Source organism: Callorhinus ursinus, unplaced genomic scaffold (assembly GCF_003265705.2).
Source record: "Callorhinus ursinus isolate GAN/ISIS: 27379988/994484 unplaced genomic scaffold, GSC_fseal_2.0 scaffold8, whole genome shotgun sequence".
Classification (NCBI taxonomy): Eukaryota; Metazoa; Chordata; class Mammalia; order Carnivora; family Otariidae; genus Callorhinus; species Callorhinus ursinus.
Genome location: NW_027397070.1, coordinates 40,209,711 through 40,224,612, shown reverse-complemented (window position 1 = coordinate 40,224,612; position 14,902 = coordinate 40,209,711). Strand labels below are relative to the sequence as shown.

Genomic DNA, 14,902 nt, shown 5'->3' with positions numbered 1-14,902 from the left:
CTTCCAATTATATTTTCAATTCTTAAAATAGTATTTTCTCTACTCACAGATAAGTGATGATGTATCATTGGAAACTGATGGCTTCCTCTTAAAGAAAGAAATTAGTTGTTGCGTCCTTCCCTCATTTAAAACAAGGTGGCTGTTTCTGGCTGTGAAAAAGGCTGAGCAGTTGCCTCTGGCATGTGTTTATTAATTAAAATACTGGCAGGAAGACACAACTTTAAGGGAGTACTTCTGTTGTAGTTTGATGTGTTAGCAAATTATGTACAGGAAAAAAATGTTTGGTACAAAGCTATTACACTTCATTTTAAAATGAAAACTTAAAACTCAGTATATCCAAAAATGAAGCTTTGACTGGCAATAACAACTCTATAACTTCCACTAACTTATCATGTTTCCTATAATTAACACATTTGTGTTGAGTCTATCAGCAATAAACCTATTACTTATTTCTCAAAGTATTAAGTATTCTATTCAAAAATTGAATTACAGATACCTCTTACATTTTTTAAAAAAAAGATTTGAGAGAGAGAGAGAGAGAGAGAGAGAGAGAGAGCACGCGCGTGCACGAGTGGGAGGGGCAGAGGGAAAGGGAGAGAGAATCTCAAGCAGGCTCCGTGCTGAGCGTGGCACCCGATGGGGGACTTGATCTCACGACCCTGAGATCATGACCTAAACTGAAACTGAGAGTCAAACTCTTAACCAATTGTGCCACCAGGTGTCCCTGGTACTACATTTTGAACTACTTTAAAACAAAATATGTGAAACAGCCTTAAATTCAAGGACTGCACAAAGGTATTTTTGAAAACCACAGTGGACCGCAAGCTGGAAGAAAATATAGCTGTCCTTTAATCTACACTTGCAGAAAAGTTAGGCAAGCAACATATAAAAAGAAATAGGAAAAAGCAAAAAATTTGAGAGAAATGGTCTCCAATCTTCTGTGCTTAGGGAAAAAAAAAGTTTCACTAAAGTGAATCTGGCTTAAGCTGTACTTGTTTCTTTACTGAGAGTCATGAATATTATCTATTAGATAGATTTTTCTGCCTGATCTAAGTAGAGCAAATGGACAAATACATTAATTTAAAAATTAAAAAAAAAAAAAGGAACAATCAGTCCAGGCTTGGGCTGGATTTATTACAATGTAATCATTCTCCAAGTCAGAGAATATTTACAAGAATATTTTAATAAAAAACAATGGAGGGGCGCCTGGGTGGCTCAGTCAGTTCAGTGTCTGCCTTCCTCAGGTCATGATCCCAGGGTCCTAGGACTGAGCCCTGCATCGGGCTCCCTGCTCAGTGGAGAGCCTGCTTCGCCATCTCCCTCTGCCCCTCCCGTCCTGCTCGTGTTCCCTCTCTCTCCATCTCAAGTAAATTAAAAAAAAAAAGTGGTGGGAGATATGAGGGCCAGTAAGAGGCAATCGGGAATTAAATATTTTTACTCTAAAAAAACGCTTTGGAAAAAAGAGTATAAAATTCCTTCAAGTAAACATATTTTGAAAATATGTATTTTTTCTGTTTTCACTACAGTTATTTTTTTTTAAAGGAGACAAAGTTTATTGAATATACTGCGAGAGAGTGGTAGGCAGGACAGCAAGGGAGATGCTGTCTGCCTGTTTTCACTATAATTATAATGCCTGAAGGCATTTACCAGACTTCAATATCACTGAACACATCTGATTTTTTAAAACACAGAGAAGCATGCATGTTGCTTTCTGTCAAGAAATGTGGTTCCTTAATAAATTTATAACAAAGAAGATGATGTGATATAGTAGAAACTGTTTCAGACTTAGAACATAGAGACTTTGTGAGGAACAAATCTAGTATATATGGTATCTTTGGGAAAATTACAAGAAGGTGTTCCACTCCTGGTAGTAAGAGTTCTGATCCAGTGAGTGAAGAGCATGCTGGACATCATTCTTTACTCAAACTCTTTGGAGTACACCAACTGCATATCTAGATCAAGCAAATTCAGACTTGGCTCTACCACTTGTTAGCTTGGAATCTTAAACAGTGAGTTAACTCAATTTCAATTTCTTTATTTCCAAAATGGAGATTATAAAGTCCTGTTAATAGAATTATTGTGGATATCACATAGGATGGTATGAGTACAGAGCTCAATAGACACTTAAATGAATGGAAGAACAACAACAATGAAAACTCTCTCCTTCCATAGAAAAGTGGAAGTAAAAAAAGTGGACGTACCTCTATTTTCACATCTATAAATAATAAATGCCAATAAACAGAATACTTAATTTGAGTTAGACTGGTTTTAAGGGAACACAAATTAACGTATACCCGTAACATCAGTTCACAGATTATTCATGTGCATGTGTGTATGTGTGTGTCTGTGTGTGTAGGAAGGGAAGGAAGTATGTTCAATGATCAAATATTCTAAGTTTGGAAACATATATTTGACATAAATCTCCCTTGCAGATTGATAATGTATATTAGCACTCTAAAGGATCTAAAGTCCTGTAATAGAGGTTTAACTTATTCAACCCACTGTTCTCAAAATTTATTTGGTCACAGATTTCTTTTTTGTTTACATCTACTAATAACTCATGGTGCCGTTTTTTTTGTTTTTGTTTTTGTTTTTTTCACAGAATGGAGTTTGGTAGTTTTGAGCCATGTTTTATGCGTATGATGCCATAGGAACAGCTCCACTTCTTATTGGCAGTCATTAATTAAAGAAAATCAAATAGATTATAAGTTACAGATAATAATTTCATTACAATATTACAAACTTGAAGGAAATCAGAAATTCAAAACCTGAAAACCGCTTTTCAGTAATCCTGATATAAAAGTTTGAGTTTGAAATAAAAGGTGAATTTCAAGGCTATAAATGTTTGCCCACATACCGAAATTTTTAATTCAAAGATTATATCTAAAAACCATGTTGTAGTGACTGAACATTTTAGCCATATGCTTTAGCTCTATGTGACTAAAAGTAAACAATGATGGTTGGTTATATGGCCTTTGCACGAAAAGAACTTATCTTGGTCTGAATTCAGATTGCTATTACTTACATTCTAGTAATAGAATGTTCCTTCCTGTACACATTTATGTTAAGGCAAGAGAAACAAAAGTATTTTCTATTTTCTATTATACTGCTGGATTTACTTACCTAATATTTTCACAGCATAATGAGGACTTTCTAAGACAATTCCTTCCTCTGTATCAAATATAGGGTTATCTATTCCAGTCTTTGGAGGAATTTGGGCTAGTTTCTTAAGTCTCATGGAAGAATTAAGGTCAAGTTCTTGTTTTTTCCCTTCTTCTTCTCGCCTACGCCTCATGTCTTCCTGTTGTTGCCGAATACGCTCCAACTGTGCACTTCGACGTACTGGCATCATCCTGGTGCCCAAATCTCCAGGGCAGTCAACAGCCATCTCTCGATGCTTCTGATGTTCCTCTGGTGATGCAAGATCAACATTTTTTACTTCGCTGTCTGATTCCTCAGTAACATGCCCATTCATATGGGATGTTGTCATGGTTATCTATAAAAACCTGTACCACTTTTTATAAATCAATTTCTCCTATAAAGCCAATCTCTTGATTCTGTAGTATAAAATCCATGTTACTTCAAAAAAACAAAAAAAACAAAAAACTTCTCACATCACATAATAATGCTATGAAATGTATCCATGAAGGAAATCTAAGGGGAAAGATGGGGAAAAAAAGTATAAGAATTACAACATAAAAGTAGATCTTACACAGTCCACTTCCAATCTATACACAATACAGTATCTCGTAAGTGTACAACATTATTCGGCTATCTAGATTAAGTACTTTCCTTTCATTTTACAGATAATGCCGAGAAAATCAAGGTATTAAAAAAAAATCCCCTCCCAAGAACTTGAAGCATACTGTTTAATTCTACAGCTGAGAAAAATCAATGTATCAGAAAGTTTAGCAAAGTGGGAAAGTAATAAAGTTTTAGGTACTAGTCTGGTAGAGAATAGGTGCTTAAGGTTTAAAGATGTTTTGATCATCTTTGTATAGTTGTCTCAACACAGTACTTTACACTCAATTAATACAGGAGATTGAAATAACTTCTTAGTTAACTGCTAAAGAAACGGGCATATAGCAAGCCACGTTGGTGTCTCACTTGAGATTAAAGCAGTATTGTGGGGGACAATTCACTTTTAGGAGTTTATGAGATGCAGGAGATACCTAATGAAAAAGAAACTTTAATTAGCAGCTAAGGCATCTATAGGATAAAATCACATTAAGTGAGAAAAAGACTATGTGGTTTATCAGTCCTTATAACCAGTCACAATAAAAAAAGAATTAAGAGTTAATTCTTTACGAGGACTCATTCAGAGAAAATGGTTGATCTGCTACCACTCAAAAAATGTTAAAGTCACACTGCACAGCAAATAAGAATATACTGGACTCAGAGACCAGAAACTGAATTTTAATTCTGCCGCTGCCACTTCTTCTGGTTTTCTGATTTAAGACTAGTCAGTTTTTCTCTCTGAACCTCGGCTTTTCTTTCTTAAATGTTTTTCTTTTTTTTTTTTTTTTAAGATTTTACTTATTTTTTGACAGAGAGAGACAGCGAGAGAGGGAACACAAGCAGGGGGAGTGGGAGAGGGAGAAGCAGGCTTCCCGCTGAGCAGGGAGCCTGATGCAGGGCTCCATCCCAGGACCCTGAGATCATGACCTGAGCCGAAAGCAGACGCTTAACAACTGAGCCACCCAGGCACCCCTGAACCTTGGATTTCTTTGGAAAATTTATTCATAGGCTTGTTCTGAGTTTTAAGTGAGATATCGTATGCAAGTTTTAAAACTAAAAAATACATATATGCATATTAATTCTTAGCATTAATTTGATTCTATTTTAAAAATCCATTATTAACTTCATTCTATTTTAAAAATCCTTCAACATATTTTATTATTTCTTAAAAGATTATTTATTTGAGAGAGAAAGCATGCACAAAAGGGGGAGGGGCAGAGGGAAAGGGAGAGAAACGGACTCCAGGCTGAGTGCACAGCCCCACTCGGGGCCAATCCCACAACCCCCAGACCACGACCCCAGCACAAATCAGGTCAGACGCCCAAATGACTGAGCCACCCTACTTCAACATATTTTAGACAAGAAAAATATTTAACTGGATGACACTGGCTTTTCACCTAGTCATTTCTTAGGTATAAGTAGGCAGATTGTTTATGTATGTGTAAACCCACACATTAAATCTAATTAGTCTTCTCTGTTCAGGACTTTAAAAATATTTACAATAATAAACCTACTACCTCCTTGAGTTGAGCATCACTTCAGTAAATAGGTTGGTTAGAGCATATGCCAACTCAGCAAAAGCTGAGTTTTCAAACAATATTCCTAAATGCCAGCTAATCTCTCAAACGTCCTGTCACAGACTTCTTAAACCCCACCTAGAGTGAGAGGAAAACGACTAGACCAACAGGCAGGAAAACAGGTGCAAGCTACATAAGCCACTAGCATTACATTCTCACAAGAATTTTGGCAGACTTTTCTGTCTTGTATCCAAATTTTAACTTCTCTATTTATAACTATGTGACCTACACATAAATAACTTATTTATAATTGGATTGCCTTCTTTTTCAGTAAAATGAGAACTATTAGAATTATATTAGGCTGTTCTTAACTTTTATATATTGATTATATGTAATGCAAATGCAGCTTATTTAATGTTCTCATTATAAGTAAGCAGAAATGTAAGTGGGAGTTACTATAATCCTATGCTTAATTTTGATTTTATAAAATCTAGGAGTATAGGGGTGCCTGGGTGGCTCAGTCGGTTGAGCATCTGCCTTCGGCTCGGGTCATGATCCCAGGGTCCTGGGATCGAGCTCTGCATTGTGCTCCTTGCTCAGCCGGGAGCCTGCTTCTCCTTCTCTGTCCATCTGCCTGCTGCTCCCCCTGCTTGTGCTCTGTGTGTGTCAAATAAATAAATAAAACCTTAAAAAAAAACCCAAAAAACTAGGAGTAGACATATGTCCAGAAAATTAAAACTCTCAACTTTTTCCAATTATAATATTTACTGGGGATTAAAAATCATATTTAATAATGAATAATGTACTTTTTACCTTATATGCTGGTCTATAAAAATATGATCTGAAATTAAAACTCTCATCTTAAAAACTGTAAGACTGTGTCCATAATTCATGATAGATCATGGGAGGGGGGAATTACAGCTCATGCAAAAGAGACTGGGCCAGGTGATCTGGGTCAAAGTTTTCATGCTTGGACTATTATCATGCTTGTCTTTCTGGATCTAGTCTTTTACTCTTAGAAAAATTTCTGCAACCTGATATTAATCTGCTTAAAATTCCATTTTGGTCATTTCCCTTGGAGTGTTCACAGTGTACTGGGAAAGACAGCAAAGAAAAAGAATGATTATTCTTCCCCAGTTGGTTCCTTCTCATTAGATTCTAAACTGATTAAAGACAAGAGTCTGGTCTTATTTTTATACCCCCCAGTATTAAAACAATACATATTATATAGAGAATGCCCAGTGAGAATTTGTTCAAGAAATGTCAGAAATTCATACAGGATTGCACAGACCATAGACTCTGAAACTTAGTATATGGTAAGGAGTCACAGGGAACACTCAAAATATAAGGATACATTTCTTTGAGCAGTATTTCAAAGAACAACTAAAAATTAGCCAGATAGAAGAGTCTGTTCCAGGCAGAGGGAATCACATGACCAATAAGAATGAAGAGTATGAAAATATAGCACTTTCAGAAAACAGAACGGAATACAATAAGGTTGGATGGGACAGTGGGAGCATACGATACATAAATGATGATAAAAAGGCAAGCAGGGGGCCAGACTGACACAGTTTAAGAGCTAAGGACTTAGACCTTTATCCTGAAAGTAGTAAGAATTATTACAGGATTTAAAGCAGAGCTGACATGGTCACATTCACTTCTAGAGGAATATCACTCTGGCAGAAGTAAGATTGACTGGCAATGAGACCAGTTTGAAGGCAACTGTAAGAAATGAGGTCCTGAACTAAGACAGTGAGGACAAAGAAAAGTTATGTTGAAAAAAAAAACATATAGATTACAGAATTACTAGAACTTGGTGTCTGCCTTTCATATAGCAAAAAGAGGAGAATTGAGAAAAAGGAAGAGAAGGAAGTAGTAGTAGCAGCACTTAAACTTTAACATGTACTGAGCACTTAGTGCTGGAGAATACTGCAAACACTTAACACAGTATTCACTCATTTAATCCTCATTACTACTCTAAAAGTAGTTCCAAATATGCCTGTTTTGTAGATGAGGAATGGGGGCTGAAGCAGGTCTTGAAGATAGAATGGAAAAATAAGCAAGAGGCCATATGAACAAAAGGCAGGAAGATAAAATGTGTAAGAAAAGTACAAATAAGGCTAGTTGAACTAAGGCAGTTAGCTTGTACAAGAGAATAGCAGCTAGAAAGTTTGATTGGGTCCAACTTACAAAAGGTCTTAAAAATAAGTCCCTAATTCTCAAGACAATAAGAAAGTCATCAAAGATTTAGAAAAGAAGAGTGATTTGTACATAAATGTAACTGAGCATTTACTCTTGGCTAGGTACTAGGGTTATAGAGACAGGATCACTGCAAATTAGCTTATCTACCAAAATGTCCTATAGGGATCTAGAAATTAACGTGTCCAGAGTTAAACTCATTACCTCCCTTTAATCCCCTCATATTTCTCCTTAATATTCTTCCTCCACTCTCAGTTCTAATTAATGCCATTATACTTACTCAGTTACCCAAGACAGCATAATATTTAAGAGAACAGACTCCAGAATCAGACTGCCTAGGATCTAATCCTTGCCTACTCTCCTTTTAAAAGTCTCAGTTGAAATACATCCTCCTCCAGATTTCCATGACTCCCCAACCTGGTTATGTGCCTGCTCTGAAATCCCATAGTTCGTCACATCTCTGATCAAACCAGACTACAGCTATTTGTATCTCTGTCTGCCCCATCAGACTAGAAGCCTTTAAAGGTCAGGAACCATACTGACTCATCTCTGGATCCATGATACTGTCCAGCAGAGGGACCAAGCAAACAGGGAGGCTTCAGAATAGGAACCTAGGCAGTGTGACTGCAGGACCAGTATCTTTGGGTTACTAGATGGATGGCAAATATCCTTAAGATGGAAAATACAGGAGAAGAAGAATTAGATAGAAGAGGACAGAAATTGAAGGGTAATATGGGTTTAGTTTTAGACACATTAATTTGAAGGTGACTACAGGTCATATGGGTAAATGATCTACACCTATTAAGCAGGGATCTATCTTATTCATCTCTGTAGCCCTGATATCTAGCAAGGGACAAATGCTTGATTAAGCATATGAGTAAAATCGCTCCTATGTTCAATACCTCTAATGGCTTTCACATTGCTTAGAGAACAAGAGTCCCAACTCACAAGGTAAATCCAAACTTTCTATTTCCAACACAAACTTTCTAAGTTTGCTTCCTCATTTGTGCCTATCACATATCTTTTTTCTTCCTGCCCAAGTGCCTTATGAAATAAGAAACATGAACTGCTTCTCCTTTCATCTTCTGAGTTCAAGATCTACCATAAGTCCCCATTTCCTTCAAGAAATCTTCCCAGACCACCTCGGTTAAATAATGATCTCACCAAACAACACTCCCAAAGACTTTATAATGGTCACAAGTTAATTCGTGAGGGCCATAAAAGATTCAAAAGTCCTTCCAGAATCAAAGAAACATTATGCTATGTCCTATAGTTCTAGCATCGAAATCATTATAATTCTTAAACAGGCAAACCATGAATACTCTAGCTCACATATGTAGTCAATACATATCAATAAAATGTGGCAATCTGAAGGAATTATACTCTCCCTCTCCAAAACACACATACACAAGCAAAAGAAAAAAGTCTTTTGACAATTCAGAAGCTGGTAAATAACTGAACTAGAGAATTACCTCCTTATATGTAAATAAAAGACCACCTTATGCAGATAATATAGTTACAGGTTCCTGGCCCTAAGAGTACTCTATTCCTCTCTTCTCAACCTTCTAATTATAAATTGTTTTTAAAATGCCTCAAAAGCCCACATTTCACATCCTCATCAGAGTCCCAGCTCATACCCCCACCCAAGAAAAAAATAAAATAAAAAAGAAGTCAAAACTCTTTACATAGTCCAAAAAACAAGAAAATGAATTTTCAGGTTGGCAGGCCAAAGCTGTTTCAATGCTAGCTTCAAACCACTTGGGGAGAAACAGCTTTGCTTATGTGAGTTGGCTATAGGAGAAGGGGGTAAAGGGAAGCTAAATAAGCTTCAAATAATTAAAAAAGACTGAGATTGGGGGACCTGAAACAGCCTGAAGGATACAGGCCCACTGAAAACTCCACACCAAGAAACAGAACCATTTGTGTGACAGCTGGGGAACATGAAGATGGTCGTCTACATTAGTGTCCAGAACTCTATAGATTTTTTTTTCAATTATCCTTCCTCCCCTTCTCCCACAAGCAATGCCTTTTGACTAGCAGCTGGGAAGTTTCATTTTAAGTGATCAGCATTCCTCTGACATTCTAAGAAGTTGGACTATTTGTTTCCATAGAAACAGCTTTGTCAGCTAACAGAAGATTCAGGCCAAGAATAGTGAAAAGAACTTACGTTATGCAAATTGTAAAGAACTTGTCTACTATCCTCTTAGTTTTTCTTCTCTGGTTTTTCACAGAATTCAGGCTAACTTTCTTACTCTGTAAAACAGAGGAGAGACAATCAAGTGTAAAGGTCTACATTATTTTTTAGGGGAAAGAGTGAGAGAGAAAGGTTAATTCAATATGATATCTAATTGTTTGCAGGTCACTAGGATTTCTTGGTATGAAGTAGTAAAAATGTAAATCCTCCCCCCAATATTTAATGGACAGCAATTAAAATCAATGTGAATTACCTGAAATCAGTGAGGAGAAAGAAGCAAACATAACTGGTTAAGACCCTTGGCAGATTATTTTTAATGATACCCTTTGATCTCTAGTTTTAAGGTTCAAACAAAAATGCAGTTTATGTATTTTCTTGTTTTAACTACTACTGGACCAATTTTAAAATATTATGAATAGCTTACAATGCTGAGAAAATGAGAAGTTAGGGATCTAAAAAGATAAAAAAGAATTTGACAGACAGGAACCATAGTTAATTCAGAGGGAGAAATTTTGATGCTACACTGGACCAAGACAGGAGAGGATCCTGCTGTCCTAATGGAGCTTACATTCCTGCAGGGTAACAGATAATGAAGAGCAAACATGGTGAGATGACTTCAGATAAAGACCTAGAGAGAAAGTGAAACTAATATAATAAACAGTGATGTTTGGAAGGGATAGCATTAGATAAGAAGGCCAGGGAAGGCCTGTTTTAGGAGGTGATATTTGCACTGAGACCTAAATGACAAAAGAAAAAAAAAAAAAGAGTCAGCTGTGGGAAGATCCAGAAATAAAGGGTTCCAGGTTGAGGGAACAGAAAGTACATTTCTATACAGATATCACCAGGAATCTCAATTTCAATATATCCCAAACTGACTTCAACTTCTTCCCCCCGTTAATTATACCACTATCTCCAAGATCTTGATCTTTTTCAAGCCCTATTATCTAGTCAGTTGCTAAGATCTGTGGATTGTACAAAGTTTTTAGAATCCACTGAAGGGTGGCAAAATAAGCCACCCCAAAACATCCCACTAGAAGATCATGTTCAGAAAATGAAAAGGCATGCTAAAAAAAGGGAGAAATATTTGCAAAATAATTATGTCCACTATAAACACTCTTACAACTCATTAAGTCAAAAAATCCAGTTTTTAAAAACAGAGCAAGAGATTTGACCACTTCACCAAAGATATACAAGTAGCAGAAATGAACATTTGGAAAGATACTCAAAATAATTTTTTAAAAAAGATTTTATTTATTTATTTGACAGAGAGAAACACAGCGAGAGAGAGAACACAAGCAGGGGGAGTGGGAGGAGAAGCAGGCTTCCTGCCAAACAGGGAGCCCGATGCAGGGCTCCATCCCAGGACCCTGGGATCATGACCTGAGGTGAAGATAGATCCTTAACTGAGCCACTCAGGCACCCCGCAAAATAATTAATTTTTTAAAGACTAATGTACATTCATATACACTGTGTATTCAAAACAATTTATATATTCACATCATATAAAAACCCACAAAATGAAAGAATGGCCCATATACCATCTTCTCAAAGAAAAAACTTTAGCTATATCCAAAACTAAGTAAATACAAGTTAAAACTCAAATATTTTTGGGCTAGGGGCGCCTGGGTGGCTCAGTTGGTTAAGCGACTGCCTTCGGCTCAGGTCATGATCCTGGAGTCCCGGGATCGAGTCCCGCATCGGGCTCCCTGCTTGGCGGGGAGTCTGCTTCTCCCTCTGACCCTCTTCCCTCTCGTGCTGCTCTCTATCTCTCTCATTCTCTCTCTCCCAAATAAATAAATAAATCTTTAAAAAAAAATATTTTTGGGCTAGTCATGCAAAGTATTTAGCTCAGAAGTTATTATTGACAACTTTTTTTTTTTAATTCAGTGAGAAAATGCTCCATTTGCTTATACCAAACACAAAGTTGAAGGTCTTTGGAGATATTCAAGACCACAAATTCACAGGAGGAATTGGTTAAAAGCCAAACAGTATCAAAGATATCAAATGGTTGGTTACTTGAACTCCCCCTTATCACCTTCAACAACTTGGTAATAAAAGATTAAATGAGTCCAAAAGGTTAGTAAGTTTTTGAAAAGGTACTAGGACAAAAGGTAATTTATAACATTTTCAAACTGACCAGAAATGGATTTTTAAACATATGGGATAAAATTACTTGTAATATGGCTTTCCAGTATATTGCTACCAATCAAGAATATATACGGCTTAGTTAGAGAACAAGAACAATCTTGATAAGGAACAGAGCCAGTGTAAGAGATAGAAGATAAAGCCAGAGTTGACTGAATGCTAAGCTAAATTGTTTGAATTTTCTCCTGTAAGCAATAGGAAACTCTGGGTTTCTGAGTTTTACAAAAAGAACCCAAAATAGTCTTTTTAGAAAGTTAAATCTACACTGTAACCAGAGCTGACCAGGGGAAATGTAAGTAGAGTAGCCAACAGAGATAATTTTTAATACTTTATGCATGGGAGGATAAAGGAAGTAGCAGAAAGAATGAAAAAGGGATAATTTCAAACAATGGTTATTACAAAGGATAACTTGACAGGATTTGGAGACCAGTAGCCAAATTAATTCTAAAACATTGAGCATGACAATTGAACCTGGGAGAAATTATGGGACCTTAAAATAGAAGAATTCAGAATAAGGTTTTTCTCCTTGGGAGGGAGAGGAGGATGGGGAGAATTGGAAAGATGATAAATTCCATTTTGAAGGGTAATTTTTGGCAGGCTAGGCAGGGAAACCAAAGAAAATTGGCTAGAAATGAATATTTGTAAGTAATTTACATATTCATAGCTTACATTTGTAAAGCTTTTCAGTTTCCATAATAAATTCAAGTACATTATTTCATTTGAACTATCTCCAGTTTCCCTGAAAGGTAAGCAGGTTGGATATCTCCATTTTCCAGAAGATACGCAGACACTGCAAGTTAGGTCACAGAGCTACAAGTAATAGAACAGAAACTAAAATCCAGATCAGTGAACCCTTATGTGGATCCACAGTGCAATGTCAGTTATATCTCTGTAAGATAAAACCACCCTGTCTATACACTTCTTTCAAAAATCACATAATTACATCATTCTTCTACTTTTAAAATATGATTAGAGAGAACTCACCTTTTCTCTTCAACTGACTGCTTCATAAAATGACACAGTAATTAATTTCACTTATGTATTAATAGACTACAAGTTTACTATAACACCAGACTCTGGTAGCATGACATCTATTGCTCAAAGTTTCTAATACTCAGCGAGGGAGAGGTAGTCAAGTGGAGAAATGATAGAAATGCATATAAATTTCTCCTCATTTGAAAACTGACCCTAAGCTACAAACATTTCAGTTTCCTAGTGATATTTTTAAAATGTTACTCTCTACTCTGTATTGCTCCAATTTCAGTATGTGCTGCCAAACTAAGCTACATGTCCTACCTTGACAAACGGTTTTTAATAATAAAATATTAGGGCGCCTGGGTGGCTCAGTTGGTTAAGCGACTGCCTTCGGCTCAGGTCATGATCCTGGAGTCCCGGGATCGAGTCCCGCATCAGGCTCCCTGCTCAGCAGGGAGTCTGCTTCTCCCTCTGACCCTCTTCTCTTGTGCTTTCTATCTCTCATTCTCTCTCTCTCTCAAATAAATAAAATCTTTAAAAAATAATAATAAAATATTAATTTATACCTTGAAAAATGAATGCCATAAAAATAAAACAGACTAGACAGACTAATCTTGTCAGATAAATTAGCTGTCCCTCTGGGTCAAATTTAAGTATTTCAAATTGTAACTGTAATATTCTTAAATATGTTAATAATTAATTACCCCAACTAGCATCAATTCTCCCTCCATAATATCTCACATATACCCCTAGCTTCTCATACCACTACCTTAAATCATATTCATATTATCTCTCTCATGAGTTTTTCTATGAACTTCAAGTCACCCCAATCTTGTTCTAGATCTAGTTGCCACTTACTTTGCACAGATGACCCTTGAATAACATGGGGGTTGAGAATTACTATTAACAGCCTACTGTTGACAGGAAGCCTTACTGATAATATAAACAGTTAAAACATATTTTGTATGTTACATTTACCACATACTCTATCCTTACAATAAAGATAGAGAAAAGGAAATGTTACTGAGGAAATCATAAGGAGAAGTAAATACATCTATAGGACTGTTCTGTATTTATGGGGGGGGTGGGAAGAACCTGCATACAAGTGGACCCAGGCAGTTAACTGTACTGCTGAGTAACTTTTCCTGAAGCACACCTATTATCATGGGTGTCCCTTTTCAAAAGTTTTTGTTGCCTTTCCCTTTTCTTAAGCTACTGTTTACCCCAGGTTTACTATGTACCATTCTTCCACTGTGCTAAGTACCTAGTGTGCATTATCTCATTTAACCCTCACAACCATCTCCTTACTGAATTTTCTAACTTAGCTTAGTAAAGACACTGACTTGTCCAATGTAAAAAGCTAAATGGCACAGCTGGGTCTCAAACTGAATTCTGACTGACTCCAGGGTACTTTAACAACTTCTGGAGAACCCATTTCAAGTTCCTTAGCCTGTCATTCAAATGGCTCCCCTTGATTAGTCCTAGAATACCTTCCCCGTTTCTCCCTCCCCTATCTTCCGAATCAAACTACTTGCTATTTCCAGTACAAGCCCTGCAACTTCCCACCTCCACAGCTTTGACATATTTGTTTCTTATACCCAGGGGGGGAAAAATCCTTCCTGTTCAATTCTTTATCTGTTAAAATTTCCCTCTAAGAGTCTTATGAAATCTTCCTTACTCCTGCCTGCTCCCATCCACAACCTACACTTCTATGGTACTTAATCTATGCCCCTGCTGTAGCATTTATTTATACATTTCCTTCTCCCCATAAGGTACATTTCCCTTTTTAGTTAAATCACTAATATATCCCCATACATTTTGGTAGAAGACTCAATATACTCTTTAATGTATATATTCAAATAAATCAGGTAACCTACCAGTTTCTTTCTTTTTTTTTTTTTTAAGGTATACCCTTTCTGGAGTCCTCCATTCTCTAGCTCTAAGCTGGATATTTTCTTTGTGCCCAGATTCACTCATCCTCCTCCATTTGCTCCAGGTCTAAGAATGCTGACCTCCACAGACTGCATTACTTATATTTTCTTATCTTCTAGTTTCTGGTGGGCTTAGCTAGGGAGAAGTACCCACTGGAAGGGAGAAGGGAGCGTTGGGTTCTTTATCCCTCCAGCTTCCTCCT

General features: G+C 36.7%; 1 protein-coding gene across 9 annotated transcripts in view; it reads right to left on the bottom strand.

The window, feature by feature from the left end:
• The window catches only part of PALS1 (protein associated with LIN7 1, MAGUK p55 family member), a 76,993-nt gene that overhangs the window by 46,922 nt on the left and 15,169 nt on the right, over window positions 1-14,902 (bottom strand). For 4 of the 9 annotated variants that reach the window (XM_025869856.2, XM_025869857.2, XM_073895388.1 and 1 more), the window contains exons 2-3: window positions 9,622-9,707; window positions 3,124-3,654 (exon numbers count right to left, since the gene is read on the bottom strand). In XM_025869856.2, the coding sequence (XP_025725641.1) occupies window positions 3,124-3,490 (367 nt within the window). In that variant the 5' untranslated portion in view covers window positions 3,491-3,654; window positions 9,622-9,707. The remainder of the gene's footprint in view (window positions 1-3,123; window positions 3,655-9,621; window positions 9,708-14,902) is intronic. The other 5 variants (XM_025869861.2, XM_025869862.2, XM_073895389.1 and 2 more) reach the window with 3 other exon arrangements.